Source organism: Daphnia carinata, chromosome 8 (assembly GCF_022539665.2).
Source record: "Daphnia carinata strain CSIRO-1 chromosome 8, CSIRO_AGI_Dcar_HiC_V3, whole genome shotgun sequence".
Lineage (NCBI taxonomy): Eukaryota > Metazoa > Arthropoda > Branchiopoda > Diplostraca > Daphniidae > Daphnia > Daphnia carinata.
The window spans coordinates 1,308,586-1,323,492 of NC_081338.1; the positions used below are offsets into that span (position 1 = coordinate 1,308,586).

A 14,907-nucleotide genomic window follows, 5' to 3' on the forward strand; every position below is an offset into this window, starting at 1 on the left:
GTTTAGAGTCAAATTCGCTCGCTCTAGAGCTGTTAACACCAACTCTAGGCGTGCCAAATGCTCGTCAAAAGATCGACCAAAAACTAAGATGTCATCTAAGTAAACAAGGCACATATGCCACTTCAACCCAGCCAAAACTCTATCCATTAAACGTTGAAACGTCGCCGGGGCATTGCTCAACCCGAACGGTAGACGTGTAAACTGGTAAAGGCCGTCTGAAGTGGCAAACGCTGTCTTCTCCCGGTCTTCCAACGCCACAGGCACCTGCCAATATCCGCTGGCCAGATCCAAGCAAGAAAAAAAATGCGCACCTGCTAATCTGTCCAAAACATCGTCGATGCGAGGTAACGGATAAACATCACGTTTCGTTACCGCATTTAGACGTCTAAAATCAATACAAAAACGATAGTCACCAGATTTTACTTTACGAACTAAAACGACGGGCGAACTCCACGGGCTAAAAGATTCTTCGACAACACCGTCCTCTAACATCTCTTCAACCTTTTCCGCAATAATCTGACGTTCGAACGCTGATACCCTATATGGTGCAGACTTCACCGGACAAGCATTTCCCTTGTCAATATGATGTTCAACTTCAGTGGTTTGCCCAATTTCCCTTTTTGACTTCGGAAAGCATTTTCGTCGACGTTCAAGCATACCCATAAGTTTTTCACGTTGACCAGAGTCTAGTCCCTCTCCAATATTAACCTGAGTGATGAATTTGGCTTCATCACCTACTGGAAGAACGGTGGCACAAATTTCAGAATCCCCGTCTGTCAAAGTAGACAACACGGCGTCATCGTTCAGTTCAACAGTACAAAAGAAATGCCGTCGCCTCAGTCTCAACTCCGCAGGGGAATAATTCACAAGGGGTATCTCCGTTATTCCTCCATTTACCGTCACGACACTGGCTGGTATCAGCCACTCCTTTCCCGGCTTCGAACAACAATTAAACTTGACGAAAGCCGTACCAGAGACATCTGACGACAATCTTCCCTTCACAAATACCAGCGAGTTTGGGGGAACCACCTGGTGTCCATCTGCCTTAACTGGCATCCATCCACGTCGTTTCGAAGGCGATTCCTCCGCAAAAGACTCGATCAGACCGTCGCTTACGTCAAAATCTTCTTCATTACTCCCTTCTTCCTCCAAAAATGTTTCCTCCCTGCTGCGTTCCTCGTTAATTATATGCACTTCTTCCGCCCACCGCACTCTCTTTTTCTCCTTAGTGAAAACTTCCTCTTCCCCCTTTCCTTCGTTCTCTTCGATTTCCCTGTTTCCCTTATTTAAATTTCCCTCAATTAACCCTATTTCCTCCCCCCTTACACCTTTCCCCGTTACGTTACTCTCCCCCCTTACTAGATCTAACTCCCTACTTTCCTGCGCCACTACACCCTTATTTTTCTCCTCAACTAACCCTTCCCCGACTAATTCAATTCTCCCTTCCCTTACTACAATACTGGTTTTACTTTCCACTATCCAGTCAACCCCCAAGATTAATGCAAATGGAGCGGTCCTTAGTACGGTGACTGACTTGAGTTTGACAAAATTGTGCTTCCACTTAACGTTCAACGGTAGGGCTCCCTCTACACGCACAAGCTTGTTGTCGACGCCTCTCAATTTAGTTTTCGTGGAATTCCGATGAAGGTCCATAAATTTCCGCACGACGCCTAGCCGTACCGCACTAACGCTAGCCCCCGAGTCGACGAGTGCCGTCACTTCCCCAATTTTTTCTACCCAGACCTTGATAAGAGGCAAGGCTGGGCGACTTTCAGTGACAAAAAATCCCTTCATGGGCGCCATTGCCCTCGACGCACTACGCCGTCGTTTTTTGCCGGACAATCTCTAGCAATATGGCCGTGCCGATTGCACGAATAACACAATCTTTGCGCTGGTCTCTTGGGGTAAACCCTCCACCACCCATCCGCGGAGCACTAGGTCCGGGATTAACGGTGAGTCGTGACAGCGACGATGAAATTTGGTTGACCAAGCGGTCACCCAGACTTTGAAAGAGTGTGGTCAAATCTGGTGTTGCTGGTCCAGGGACAGTTGACTGCGGAGCTGTTAAAACAGGGGGCGTGGATTGGAAAAGCGGCGCATAAGTAGACGCTGGCATGCTGGGCACTGGTGGCGTTAACCCAAGTTGCTCTAAGTCCCTGAGTCGCGTCAAGAAGGCCATAAAGTCTACCGGTAAGGGAGAAGTTAAGGCTGCGACGTGAATTGGGTTCGCGAGACCTCTCAGCAACATCTTGATAACATCATCCTCCGGTAAGGGGACGGGACAACGTAGGCACAACCGTCGCTTGTCCAACGCATACTCAAGGCAAGATTCCCCTGGTTTTTGTACCCTAGACTCTACGAGCGAACTCCACTCCAAAAACGAAAGCGCCCGAGCAAAGTTTGTTACTAGTGCGGCTGACCAAATCGTCCAGGTAGCATGATGGTGTCCCGTTTGCACGTGCCATTGGGAGGCAGTGCCCTCGAGACGTGTCACAGCCACCAAAAGTCGATTCTCCTCTGTCCAACCCTCTAACCCACCAACGCGTCCCACATGGTCAATAAACCCTTGCGCATCTTCGCCAACAGCACCCGGGAAGCGTGGTATTGAATTGACAGCAATCGTCGACGGACGGACTGTCTGGGGAGCTGGCAAAGCGGCAGCAAGTGCTTGGATAGCTTCGTTGTTCTGCTGTTGTTGCACGTTAATAATTTCGACGAGTTGGGCAACCTGATTTTGCCTCGCCGCACCGTCAGCCGCTGCTACTTCAGCAAACCTATTTAAAGCCACGATTAGCTCGTTATTGTCTGCCATGTCTGTTGATGGAGACGCTTCTGCTGTCAGTGCAAACTCCAACTTCGGACAGCCCGTTTTCGTCGCAGGTGAACGCGGCACCGGACGAACAATACGTGCTCTTGCTGTTGTTTGGCGAGCTTTTCCCCTCTGATTCCGAAGGTAGTACTGTGGTTCGAAGCCAAAAAAAGGATCTGGGACGTCGGGATTCAAATCCGACATGCAGAATCAACCTTACGAAAATTCGAAAATACCAAACAAAAAAACAAACAAAAAGCAAGCGCGAAAGGCCCAGAAAACCAAACGAGGCCCAAAAAAAAAACGAGAAAAAGAAGCAAACAAAATGAGCAGAGAGGAGGAAAAAACAAATAGGTACGTACCACAAAACGCCGTCAAACCCAAAAAAAAAAAAAGAAAAGTGAGAAGCCGAGCGACGTCTCACAGCGTAATTCGCACCCAAAAATCTTTTCCTTGTCCACGCGAGAAAAAAAAAAAAAAAAAGGTGGAAAAGAAAAAAAAACACTTCCACGCCGTAAATCCGATCGCTTAGGAGAAAAAAAAAATGAAAACCAAAATATCACACGTGACAACAAAAACGTGTGAGGCGCCCCAAAAAAAGGAGAAAAAAAAAAAAAGACGGGACGTGCGAGACCAAGAGGGGCGGGCAAAAAGGCACGCCACAAAAAAAGAGATACAATTTCTAACTACACACAGTACAAACCAAAATCATGCGCTGGGATTGTTTATTTAATAGCCCGTGGCTATAGGTAACAAGGGTTGAAATACTTACCTGTACCGTTCCTCCACTCTTCACCAAAGACGTCACGGCGGGATGGGATCCACTCCCCTTTGGCGCCGGTAAGGACAATCCACAATGGCGGCGACCACGTCTGCGAAAATTTCCTTCAAGCGTGGGCGGCACGCGGGTCCGTTGCAGGCAACTTTAAAAAAAAAAAGTTGTTCAATGGCCTGGCGGAGATGAATATCCTCGATCTTCAATCCTCCTCAATCCCTCTTCTGACACCAATTGTTACGGATGTAGCCGACGCTGGACCCAAAAACCGGGATAGCGAGACAGGTAGCCGCGTAGACGTTAGGACAGATGGGTAATTCCAAAGCTCAGGCAAAACGAAGTGTATTTGTCAGGGTAACACTTTCACAAGTTCAACACAATTACACACAAGTACGCGAAGGGAAGCCAGCGATAGCGCAAAGCTCCTTCTTTCAACCACACAGTAGACGGCCAGGTTCCAGACTGCCCTCCGTGACTGGGAGCAGACGACCCGTCGCCTACTTACCGGTTGGCCATCTATTGAGGGGGTATATGACAGGACACTGTTATGAGGTATGAAACTGTAATAGAATGCAGCAACAGGTAGTGAACCTGCAAAACGAAATTAATGATTCCCGTAACTAAGGCACCATTCATTGGGATTTACAGTTTATGACGGCTTATTAAAATTCAAAGTGATTACGCTACTTCGCGAAAGAATGGAGCTTATAAATAAGCCCGACAAAATATACAAGCCCGACTTTTTCTATTTTTTGTAAAAACCTTGATAGTGTTATACAAATACGTGATTGGCATTCCAAATTTAACGAGGATGTTGAAAATAAAGTTTATTTTGATTTGGAACACATAGTTTATTAGTTATTCAAATTCAAAATGGTGCGATAAAAACACATTGTTTTATTAAAATCACTTGATTGACAAGAAAACTAATATTTTATTCGGAATCTACAAATCAAAATTTAATGCCCAACAAAAAGTATCTATGATGTATCGGTTTATGAATTTTAATATTTGTGTTATAGAAAAAAAATATTACAATATTATATAGGTATACATCATAGAAAAACATCTGTAGTCCTAACGTCGATGGCACGGGAGTCCTCTTGTCGGAAAGTGTAGCGCTCGTTGGGTTCAGCAACAATTTATTGTTGCGCCCAAAAGTCGGGGACTAGTAGTCCGAACGTCGATTGGCAGATGTCCTTTCGTCGTGTACCAATTGTCCAAGTGTCGAGGTACAGAAGTCCTTGTGTCGGAACCCTAGAGTCCTTTTGCCAAGTAGCCCAAAAGACTCTATCCCGCAGATAACGAACCAGAGGTCTTTATCTATGCTATGAAGAGTAGAACAAAAACGAAAATGGTACCCAAAAATGCGCGTCACCTATAGTTTAACATAGTTTTTTACTCAACATGCCCAGAACCACATACTGAAAAAACTTCTTAAAACTATGGTTCTTCCATAAGAGCCCGTGTTAAATTCATCATTCCCTTTGAAGTCCCTCCTGTGCGCGGGGAGAGTTACGCCGAGCATTGTTTTAAGCGGTCTTATGGCGTAGTGCAGGACGACGGCGCTGCTCTCGTATTTCAGTGGCAACCAGTGGATCGTACTGTAATTTGTGACAAAACAGAAATTTGTCCGTATGGCAAATGATGGGCAAATGTTGGCTGATGTAGTTAAAAACGTGCACAGGCGATTGCGTCAAGAATTGTATAAATCTGGTGATATGGAATCTGTCTGGATGAATCATTGTAGAAATGTGTCATGTTTAAAGGTACATTTATGTTTCTATGTTGAGAACAAAATTTGCATAAAACGTGTCAATTGCTTAGCGCAAAATCGTAATTATTTTGGTTAAATAAAAAAAATATATTGCTAAAGAAATATGCAAGCAGCATGCATAAACTTGCAACTGAACATTGGGAGCAACTTCGAGTTTATAATCCAACCACATCAAGAATCAACTGGACTTGGTCATTTCTCAAATATTACTTCTTTGCTGGTGGTTTGCAACTGCACAGACAGAAATCCAACACAGATACCGAGTGGTAAGTTCTTGATAAAGTTGAATCTATAGAAAACTTTAATTCTATATTTATTTTTACTTATGTTAGGTCAAAATTTATATTGCAAAATTCAAAGGTAACAGTATTAGATGTGGGAAGCTGTTATAACCCATTTGGAGAATATGAAGAACTTAATGTTCTTCCAATAGATCTGTACCCAGCCCTAGAATCAGTTTACCAGTGTGACTTTCTTAACGTTCCTCTTGGAAAAACAACAGTGATAGATGGTCAAAATGTATTAAGTTTGGCAACCAACCAATTTCATTGCATAGGTATACTTTGCATGTAGGTTTCCTGTATGTGATTTGGAGCTGTATAGTAATATATTGTCTTTGCTCTAGTTTTTTCATTTTTGCTGGAATATTTTCCTTCTCCAAGTCAACGATGGACTTGCTGTGAAAAAGCCAACTTGCTGTTGTTGAGAGAAGGAATACTCATAATCATCACTCCTGATTCTAAAGCAGCTCACTCAAACTCGAAAGTGATGAGAAGTTGGCGAGAAGCTCTTAGTGTCATAGGGTTTAAGCGCATCAAGTATGAAAAGCTGCAACATGCTCATTGTATGGCCTTCCGTAAAAATTCGGTTGAGACAGAACTAAAAGCCGACGATCGCGAACTTTTAGCATCAAAAATGTATATCCCGCAGGATTTTTACAACCCCAGTGATTCAGAGAACGAGGAAAAGGATGAAATCAAGTTTACAGAAGCAGAAATTGCCGAAGGATTCAGTAATTTGCCAATGTTTGATGAATGAATAAAAAAGTTTTGAAACAACCAATTACTGTTTTATTCAACGAAACGTAGCGATACGTGCGCACACACAAAAAAGGAGATAGATTCGAGAAAGGGTGAAATCCTGAACGATGCTGCTTCTGTTTTTGTTTTTTTTTGGTGTAGCACACGCGAAAAAGGTTGCGGTGCATAGAAAACCAGATCACGATTCAGTGAATCATAGGCCTCTAGGCTAACAGAGTAGGCATTGGAAAGAAAAAAACACGTCTTGTGCGGTTCACATAGGATACCATAAAATGCTAGAAAACAAGCAAATCCAGCCTTCAATAGGATTCATATTCCATAAAAGATCAACATGGATCGAACAAAACAGCCTTACAATGCAAGTGATGTGAGTGAGTAGTTACCGAAGGTCTGAGAGTATTGGGAAACAGGCAGATGACAACGGTAAAAGAAAAAGTATATATAGAAAACAAAGGTTTTTTAAAATGTAATGGTAATAAAACAAAATAGAAAAAAACTACCCTTATAATCGATTAAATGCTTGAAAGGGAATCATAATCGGTTGAAGCTGCGTGTAAAATTTCACTAGAGATTATCTACCAAAAAGGTCCTGAAGACTTGCCGCCTGGCGGGTTTTTTACTTGGATCGAATTTTTTTTGCCCTTTGCTTCTTCTTCCACGTCAGCCATGCCTTTTAATCAGAAAGAAAAGAAAAAAATTAGGAAAATCGAATAGTCTAACGCAACACATGGCTTTAAGCCGAACAATTAACGGCTGGTGACAATTGTGTTTTATGGAAGTATGCAAGACAAAAAAACAAAAAACAAACAAACAAACAAATAGACACATCAATTAATAAAAACGCTTGAGACTAGTTGCGAACGGGGTGAAACGTAAACTCGGACAGTAAATTGTAACGATACCAAAGCCAAGCAGACAAGACAGGCTATTTGAATTTTCATCTATAATGATGAACCTGTTTGGCTGAGAAGTTATCGTGTATTAGAGCGACTACCACAGGCCGGTAGAATGGCCCCCCGGTGGCGCTTTAACTCGAATGGTCGAGCGTTTGTTGTCCGATTCATCCGCCGGATCTGAATTGGTGTCAGCATCAGTATTTGTTTTTTCTCTACTTTGCACTGCACAGATGAAATGTGAAACAAAAAGTTCATAGTTTACTTGGATATTCAGCGCTGAGAGAGAATGTCGTGTCCTGCATGTTTCGGCCACCGGAACTGGTTGGTGGACGAGTGAAATGCTGATGAGCAGCGAAATGGTGATCGGCTGCAGCGACGACCTCTTCTACACCGTTGACTGATGACAAATTGAGTTCTAAGGCCTCGCCGTTGCTAGTCGCTGGTGGGACGACGGGAACCACAGCGTTACGTACAGCTACAATACGGCCTTCCCGTTCCACCTTGATCAACTGGTGAACCTGTTGGGACATTCAACGTTATTAAATTAAAGACTGCTGTTATCAAAATAAATTATACCTTTTCACGCTCGGTGACAGCATCGTAAACAAATGGCGCGAACGGTGCAGTAGGAATGAAAGATCCGTAACCCTGAACAGCCTTCACCTGACCCTCGTCAACAGTCACCCGACCATTGGCAATCACGTATTCAGGCCCACCTCGGCAGGTTATTCCCTAATAATGTTTTTGAACAAATCAATCGCTAATAAATTTTTAAATTTCCATTATGAATGAAAAAAGGAAATGAACCTCAAAAATGTTGAAATCCACAGCCGAGTGATGAGTTGCTGCCGATATGGTATGCTCCAGTTTGGGATCCCAAATGACGATATCAGCATCTGATCCAACTGCAATGCATCCTTTTTTGGGGTACATGTTAAAAATTTTTGCCGCATTCATCGATGTAACTGCCACGAAACGGGCTGGATCCATCTTGCCAGAAACGACTCCCTTCTCCCAAATCAGCGACATTCTTTCTTCCACTCCATTGACACCGTTGGGAATCTTGGTGAAATCGCCTTTGCCTATCTCCTTTTGAGCCGACGAGAAAGTGCAGTGGTCGGTACCAGTCAACTGCAAATCATCACTAAAATCAACAAACAAATCAATCGTTCAAATTTCCCGACAAGTTCCATTTCCTTTTCAACCCTTCCAAGTGCTTGGCAAGCTCTGCTAACCCCCTCCCTCACTGCCACACCCCCACGGATTTTCACCAATTTCCACCTTGAAAGTAAATCCATTAGTATTTGGGGAGTTTCGGGGTCCGGACGGAGCGGTGGGCTGGTTAAATATGCTGCCCCGTTACTCCACGATCCCTTGTCGCATTGAGCCGCCGTCGCTAAAGCAGCAGCCGTCACTTCGCCGTAGACAATCAGCCCTTGGCTTCGCTTATCTGCCAGCAGGCGGGCACTACCCGCGCCGGTCATTTTCACGATGTATAGAGGACAGTTCACCTATTCACACAACAGTGTTCAGCCAGTTAGCAGAATCCGTTGAAGGATTCCTACCGAACCGTCCGTCCAGAAACTCATCCAACATTTGTAAGCGGCCCGAATTCGTCATTTGCAGAGCAGACGTTTTTATGGTGGGGTAATTTACTTAGCCAAAAGATCCATCAAATAGTCGGGTGTGGTAGAGTCTGGCCGAAGCGGAGGACCCATCACGTGAGCCGCTGCATGGCGCCAGCAGGAATTCCAATAGTGCTTTCCATCGGTGGCCAGAGAAGCCGCAATCGGCTCTCCGTACACAACTATGCCCTGGCGTCGCTTTTCAGCTACTACCTCACCAGCGCTTTTGGACATCACGTGCACAACATACAGCGGGCAATTTACCTAACATAAGCGGATGAACAAATGAAATCATAAAAATAAAAATAATGCAAATAAAGAACATGCAAGGTAAAATTTAAAAAAGAAAAAAAAGTGGGCAACTGAATAAAATTGGTCATTCTGATTCCATAAACAACATACAAATAGAATAAAAAAGAAAGTTTTGACAAATAAATAACTAAAGTGGTCAAAATAATATCCTAAAACTCTTCATCGGTTAAAATTAAATTACACTAATGCAAAATTCGCTTGAGGCGTTAGGTTGAACTATGGGTATATGCAATACAATAACCAATTTAAAAAAATATATAAGAAACACAAGAATCGGTTTTAACAAAAAATAAGTGAATAATAATAAAAAATAAATCAATAAATAAAATATTCGAGCAATCCTACGCATACTTCTGAAACTTTTGATGGATTCTATAGGTATGTAGAAAAATTTTAACCGCATCAAAAGAAAAGTGAGTCTGCCCTTTTCCGTCTGAATGGGAAAATGCGAATTCGGCGCGTACAGTTGAATGGGTGTCACGGTCGGATGGCCCGGATGATGCCGATTAGAGCTAACTGATAATATGTTTGCGACGACAGAAAATATCAAATACACTTGTAACATATCTACTGACTTAAACGTATACCATATTTTATCCAAAAAAGATGAAAACAAAAGAATTTCTAAAGTAAAAAAGAAAAAAAAAATGGAACCTGATTGGCTAAAACGCAGGCGCGGTTTACAGCTTCGGCTTCCACTTCTTCCGGCCGAGACATTTCATGACCTTCGGGTCCAGTGACACCAGCGGCCAATAATTTCTTGCAATTCTGTTGAAATGCATGTGATTAATGAGATAAGAAAAACTGAGCAGGCGGGGACTAGAAGAATAGTTGCTGGCGCTTCTCACCTCTTTGATGATATCGCCGTTCTCGGCATGGACTTGGGCGACGGCACCCAACTCCTTGCACTTCTCGAAAGCTTCAAACAACTCGGTATCGCTCAGTTGCCACAGATCCTTGTAAGCCATGAACATTTTGAAGGAGTTGACGCCATGGTCGCGGCAAAGCTCTTCCATCTCTGCCTGCACTTCCGGTGACCACCAAGTGACCGCAACGTGGAGGGCGTAATCACATGCTACTTTATCATCCGCTCGCTCGCGCCACTGTTTGTACGCTTCCACCAGTGACTGTCCCTTGCTCGGAATAGCGAAATCAACTACAACGACAAGCAAAAGTTAAATGATATTCACTAGAAAGTAATCTCTTAAAGACTAATTAAAAGTACTTATAGTGGTGGTCCCTCCAGCCAGGGCAGCTCGCGTGCCTACGAAATAAAAATTTAAAATGAATATGGCGATTTAAAGCCCATCAGTCGATCGATGTACCAGTGTAAAAATCGTCTGCCGTCGTCGTTCCCATAAAGGGCAATTGGAGATGCGTGTGGGTGTCAATGCCTCCTGAAAAGGCAAAGAGAAAAGAACAAATAGTTTTTAAAAGAGAAAGTCTACCAACACTTGAAAGAACGAAGCCGATGCATGACACCTTAACGAACCTGGAATGACATACTTTCCCCTGGCATCAATCACTCTACTTCCGCCAGGAACAATTAAATTGTTTCCAACTTGCCTAGGGAAGTCATAAAAGATAGCATTAAAAACGTAAAAGTCAGCTAAAGCCATTTGACGTTCAACTCACTTAATGATACCCTCCTCAATATAAACATCAGCATCTTGGATGCCATCACCATTGACGACTTTGCCGTTCTTAATCAAAAGTCTATTCTGGGCGCTCTACAAAAAATCAATAATAATTTGAAAAATCAATCAATTTGTTGTTTAAAAATTAGTTGTAAAAAAATTGTAACATATCCAATTTCGTGGCAAAAAGAAATATATATTTTCGAAACAGACCACCCTCGGAGAGTATTGAGTTTCTTTACTCTGTAGGGGAAAGGACAGTTAGGCTTCTACGAGGGAGGCGAAACGGATTAAGCGAATCAGCGGTCTACGAGTAAAAGGAAAATATTTAAAAAAAGAAATTTCTCCTTACGTTCAACTCTAACCCACAGAAAATAAGGACAATGGAAAATGCAGAGTCACGTTTCCTCCCTCTATTAACACCAAGCACGTTTTTTGTAGTCTTTCAGTCAGAAACATCATTTCTCTTTTCCCGAAGTGTGTACAAAAACCACGTTCAAAAAGAATTTGAATTTCAAAATAGCCTGCGGCAGAAAAGAAACTAGGATTCCAGCAGTTGAGCGACAAACAGGTTTGGCAACCTCATTACATCAACATGGAGCACGAGTGTAGACGCTCTAAACGGGTTGTCAAACCCCATTTTACTCCCATTACAAGAGCATGCGCGCGGCACACTCCCAAATAATATACATACTTGAATATTTATTTATAAATACATTTTCTCTTATCACTTTTTTCTTTCGGGGGAAGCGTTTTTTGAGTAAAGTTAACATCTGGTTCTAATTTATAGAATACTTAAAATGAAGACTTTGTTACCTGCAAATGGATAGGAACTTTGCGAACGGGCGTTGTGGATTGAGCCCTGGCCGCCATTGCGTCGTTTTCTGGTTGGTCGTCTCGAGTCTGTAAGGATAATAAAAGCGCCGATCGTTAGTCAGACGCACACTATCCGGGCTGCCGGGACTGCTATCGTTGTCCCGTTCGTGACGTCATGGATCAATACACCACACGGATATTGCAGTATTTTTTTTTCCTTTTCGCTCGTTAAACCTAGGCGTCTGATGGAAATTGCCGTCTATCGAGAAACCGCAATAATCAACACCTTTCTGCAACGCTAGAGTAACCAGCCCACCCGTGAAAACTGTGGTAGCCGTAACCGTGATTTGAGCTTTCGTGTAAAATAAAAAAGAACCGCCTTTTTTGTGAATGTGGTTGTTCCAAATGTAACCGACCAGAAAATGAAAAACAATCGTGTAACAACGTGAATGAGAACAATGCAAAGCTAGGCTCAATTTAAACGAGAAATACCCTGATGTTAGAGGTTGAGAGAGAGATGACGAGATTTCTATGTTGAGTTCCAAAAGGAGAACTTACCAAACTCAAAAACACACAAACACACACGCACGAGATGAAATGAGAGGGAGACTAAGACAGAGCTCTCGCCTGAAGCTGAGTGTAGCCACACGGGGGAATGGAACCCAAAGAGGAAGGCACTTTCTTTTTTCTTTTCAGTCGGCTCGTGCTTAACGGCAAGCGGACTCATCTAGCGACAGAATGTGAAACTATTCCTCATTCACTCCCCAAAATTGTTTTTCGGGTGGGGTGGGGGCACATTTTTGGACGTAACTTACGAATTGTCTACAATGGCTTGGATGGTGCTGTTGACTATGTTCCACCCTCCCTCTCTTCGAGTCCAAAAAGTAAAACATATTAGTTTTCGAAAATCCCGGAAGAAACTCCTTGCCGACTGCTATGACATGTTCCATGTCTGTAAAGAATCTTTCGAGTGGGTTCTATTTTAACAGTATGCAGCATGATCATTCGCACCTTGTCTTTTTGTCCAACACATATTCTGTGGTGCACTCGTTCTTTACTGTTTTTGCTTACACGTTTCATTCCGTTTGAGTTTTCGTGATTGGCAACACTTCCGCAGCGGATGTTGAACGACCATATGGTCGGAGAATTGTTCAAGACATTCCTACCATCCCAAAGCTTTTGCCAGACACCCTCTCCCCTTTCTCGGCAAAAATGTGGGTCTATCTCTGGTGCTCTCGTGATTCTCTTTGTCTGGCTGCGTATATTTCAGTTTCCGACATCTGTTCCAGGTTTTCCCTTTTCATGACGATACTTCCAGCATTTCATGGTCGAAAAAAATTATACTTCTAACTTTTTGCTTTGTGAGGATGTATGCAGTTGTTTTATTATTATTTTTTTCTTTCGCTTTGTTTCTTCAGTTTTTCTGGTTTTGAAGAGGAGGAAGTCAATGAAAAACTCTCATTGGGGAAGTGTGTTTTGTTCGGAAAGCCGTCACGTGAACTGCCGTAGGCGACTTCTAGACTTCCAACTGACAAAGAAACAACGTTTCCCGTTGCAGCCATTATTAGCACTCATGGAACTATTAACAAAATTCCTTTAGTACTTAAAGATGTAACCCCGTCGACCTTCAGCAGGAACAGAGAAGTCCTTTTTAAAACAAAAAAAAAAGTATGGCCCAGTGTACAGCGTGGGATGTACGATACAGCAATTGAGAAGGAAGGTGCTCGTTCAGCGCGAGCGGAAACTACGAATTGCTCTGAATAAGTTAGACGATTCTCTTCTGACATCCTTGGATTATTTTCAGAACGAAAAAGAAAATAAATAAATGTACGGTTTATAACCTGGCAATATTCTGATGAGAAGGCGGCAATCGTTTTGAAGGTTTCCGGAGCTTCATCACAGTCGTTTACTTCTTCTTTAGCCTAGTAATGTATAATAAATAAATAAATAATAATAATAATATAATAAAATAAATCATCATTATCATTATGCTTAGTTGCTTACTATTCCAGTAAACTGCAACCGAAAGACAGACTTTCATGAAATATTACAAAAAACAAGTTTCAAGCATTCGACCTGACGATGCTGCAAAAGACCCGATAAAGGTCAATCAAACGAACAACATTCATGTTTGTTTGTTTGTGTTTTTCTATTCCCGTTTTATGCTAGCAATAAGATTTACTGAAATTTTGAGTTGGTATCTACGATCATATTACTTGGTTATTTTTTGTCATGGGTTTGTTATCAGCATCTGGTTGTGGTTGTTGAAATCGTTCTAACGACATGAGTGGCGACTTTACATTGAACGCGTCGGGCACATAACCAAAAAAGATGTAGCGAGGACACGCGGTTTGGGCTGGTTAGCTGGACCACCTAGTGCTGGGATACACATCGCCGAAGGCTCGTCCACTATAATATTTGGCTTACGCTCCCCAGCGTCCTCCCCACCAATGTTTGGCTGATTTGCTTGATCGATGGACATTTTACTTCCGGTGCGAATTGCATTACGTGAGAATAAAATGTAACAAATGAAAAGTTCGTATAAATTTAGGAAGAAAAACGATAGAGGTATAAATTCCTGATGTGAAATTGTAACAGAAAACGAAAAAAACAATCCGTACTAAATTTAACATCGGTAGTGCATGCAAACAAAACTGTAGTAGGCTCAAAGAGTTTTAAAGATAGCTCACTAAGCAGACACTTTATTCTGTTTTTATTTTTTGCATTTTAGAACTTAGTTACTTACCTACGCAGGGCGTAAATTTAACCAGGATGCACAGTTTTTTAATGATTCGCGCTGTAACGATTGGCAAATAAAATGAAAGGAAGGCACGATGTTGCAGAGAGGATAAGGACACGTACTTGAATCACCTTAGTGTTCCATCGACGAAATGTTTAATGTTCAACAAAAATATGGGTGTCGAGTTTCAAAGAATGGCTAGAACTCAAGAGAGTGGGCTGGGTGACGGGAAGGAAACCAGCAGTGATGTTCTGAAACCCAGCTCACTGAGGTGCGAATGAACATAGGGAGTGAAAACTGCCACATCGCACACATACACCTTCCATAGCAAGAATAGTACTGGTAAAGCGGAAAAAAGAAATGTCGACGTCATCTTAACTTTTGTGGTCAACGGGAAAGGAGAAATTTCTAAATTTATTTGTTTGTTTTCTATGTAGGAAGATTACGACCATGTAGCTTTCTCGTTATACGGAACTGGGC

General features: G+C 42.5%; 2 protein-coding genes and 1 long non-coding RNA gene across 7 annotated transcripts; 1 reads left to right on the plus strand and 2 right to left on the minus strand.

Moving 5' to 3' along the window:
- The first annotated feature begins 4,955 nt into the window (after window positions 1-4,955).
- Window positions 4,956-6,850, plus strand: LOC130697262 (S-adenosylmethionine sensor upstream of mTORC1-like). Of its 2 annotated transcripts, XM_057520199.2 has the most exons (5): window positions 4,956-5,353; window positions 5,461-5,627; window positions 5,694-5,917; window positions 5,987-6,179; window positions 6,292-6,850. In XM_057520199.2, the coding sequence occupies exons 1-5, from the start codon at window positions 5,222-5,224 to the stop codon at window positions 6,401-6,403; spliced, it is 828 nt and encodes a 275-aa protein (XP_057376182.1). In that variant the 5' UTR covers window positions 4,956-5,221; the 3' UTR covers window positions 6,404-6,850. The 2 variants fall into 2 exon arrangements, with proteins under 2 accessions (XP_057376182.1, XP_057376181.1); XM_057520198.2 differs by having other exon boundaries at window positions 4,983-5,353; window positions 5,987-6,850.
- LOC130697258 (dihydropyrimidinase-like) lies at window positions 6,695-12,375 on the minus strand. 4 transcript variants are annotated; one of them, XM_059496623.1, is made up of 14 exons: window positions 12,246-12,375; window positions 11,688-11,774; window positions 10,870-10,964; window positions 10,727-10,800; window positions 10,560-10,631; window positions 10,460-10,498; window positions 10,083-10,390; window positions 9,889-10,002; window positions 8,954-9,186; window positions 8,105-8,441; window positions 7,874-8,029; window positions 7,560-7,815; window positions 7,357-7,474; window positions 6,695-7,071 (listed from the first exon to the last, which is right to left on the minus strand). In XM_059496623.1, exons 2-13 carry the CDS (start codon window positions 11,742-11,744, stop codon window positions 7,392-7,394), a joined length of 1,824 nt encoding a protein of 607 aa, XP_059352606.1. In that variant the 5' UTR covers window positions 11,745-11,774; window positions 12,246-12,375; the 3' UTR covers window positions 6,695-7,071; window positions 7,357-7,391. The 4 variants fall into 4 exon arrangements, with proteins under 4 accessions (XP_059352606.1, XP_059352605.1, XP_057376179.2 ...); XM_059496622.1 differs by lacking the exons at window positions 7,357-7,474; window positions 8,954-9,186 and adding an exon at window positions 8,579-8,808; XM_057520196.2 differs by lacking the exon at window positions 7,357-7,474.
- Window positions 12,376-12,965: 590 nt separating this feature from the next.
- LOC130697263 (uncharacterized) lies at window positions 12,966-14,674 on the minus strand. Its single transcript, XR_009002792.1, has 4 exons — window positions 14,434-14,674; window positions 13,904-14,173; window positions 13,529-13,609; window positions 12,966-13,431 (listed from the first exon to the last, which is right to left on the minus strand). It is a non-coding gene; the product is annotated as an uncharacterized LOC130697263 (long non-coding RNA).
- Window positions 14,675-14,907: the final 233 nt, after the last annotated feature.

Coding starts and splice junctions, on each gene's coding strand:
- LOC130697258 (XM_057520196.2), bottom strand. CDS start 11,744: ATGGCGGCCAGGGCTCAATCCACAACGCCCGTTCGCAAAGTTCCTATC. Junction 10,499..10,559: donor GGCAGACGATTTTTACACTG/GTACATCGATCG, acceptor TTTATTTCGTAG/GCACGCGAGCTGCCCTGGCT. Junction 8,442..8,953: donor TTGATGGATCTTTTGGCTAA/GTAAATTACCCC, acceptor TGTTGATTTTAG/TGATGATTTGCAGTTGACTG.
- LOC130697262 (XM_057520198.2), top strand. CDS start 5,222: ATGGCAAATGATGGGCAAATGTTGGCTGATGTAGTTAAAAACGTGCAC. Junction 5,354..5,460: donor GAAATGTGTCATGTTTAAAG/GTACATTTATGT, acceptor ATATTGCTAAAG/AAATATGCAAGCAGCATGCA. Junction 5,628..5,693: donor TCCAACACAGATACCGAGTG/GTAAGTTCTTGA, acceptor TACTTATGTTAG/GTCAAAATTTATATTGCAAA.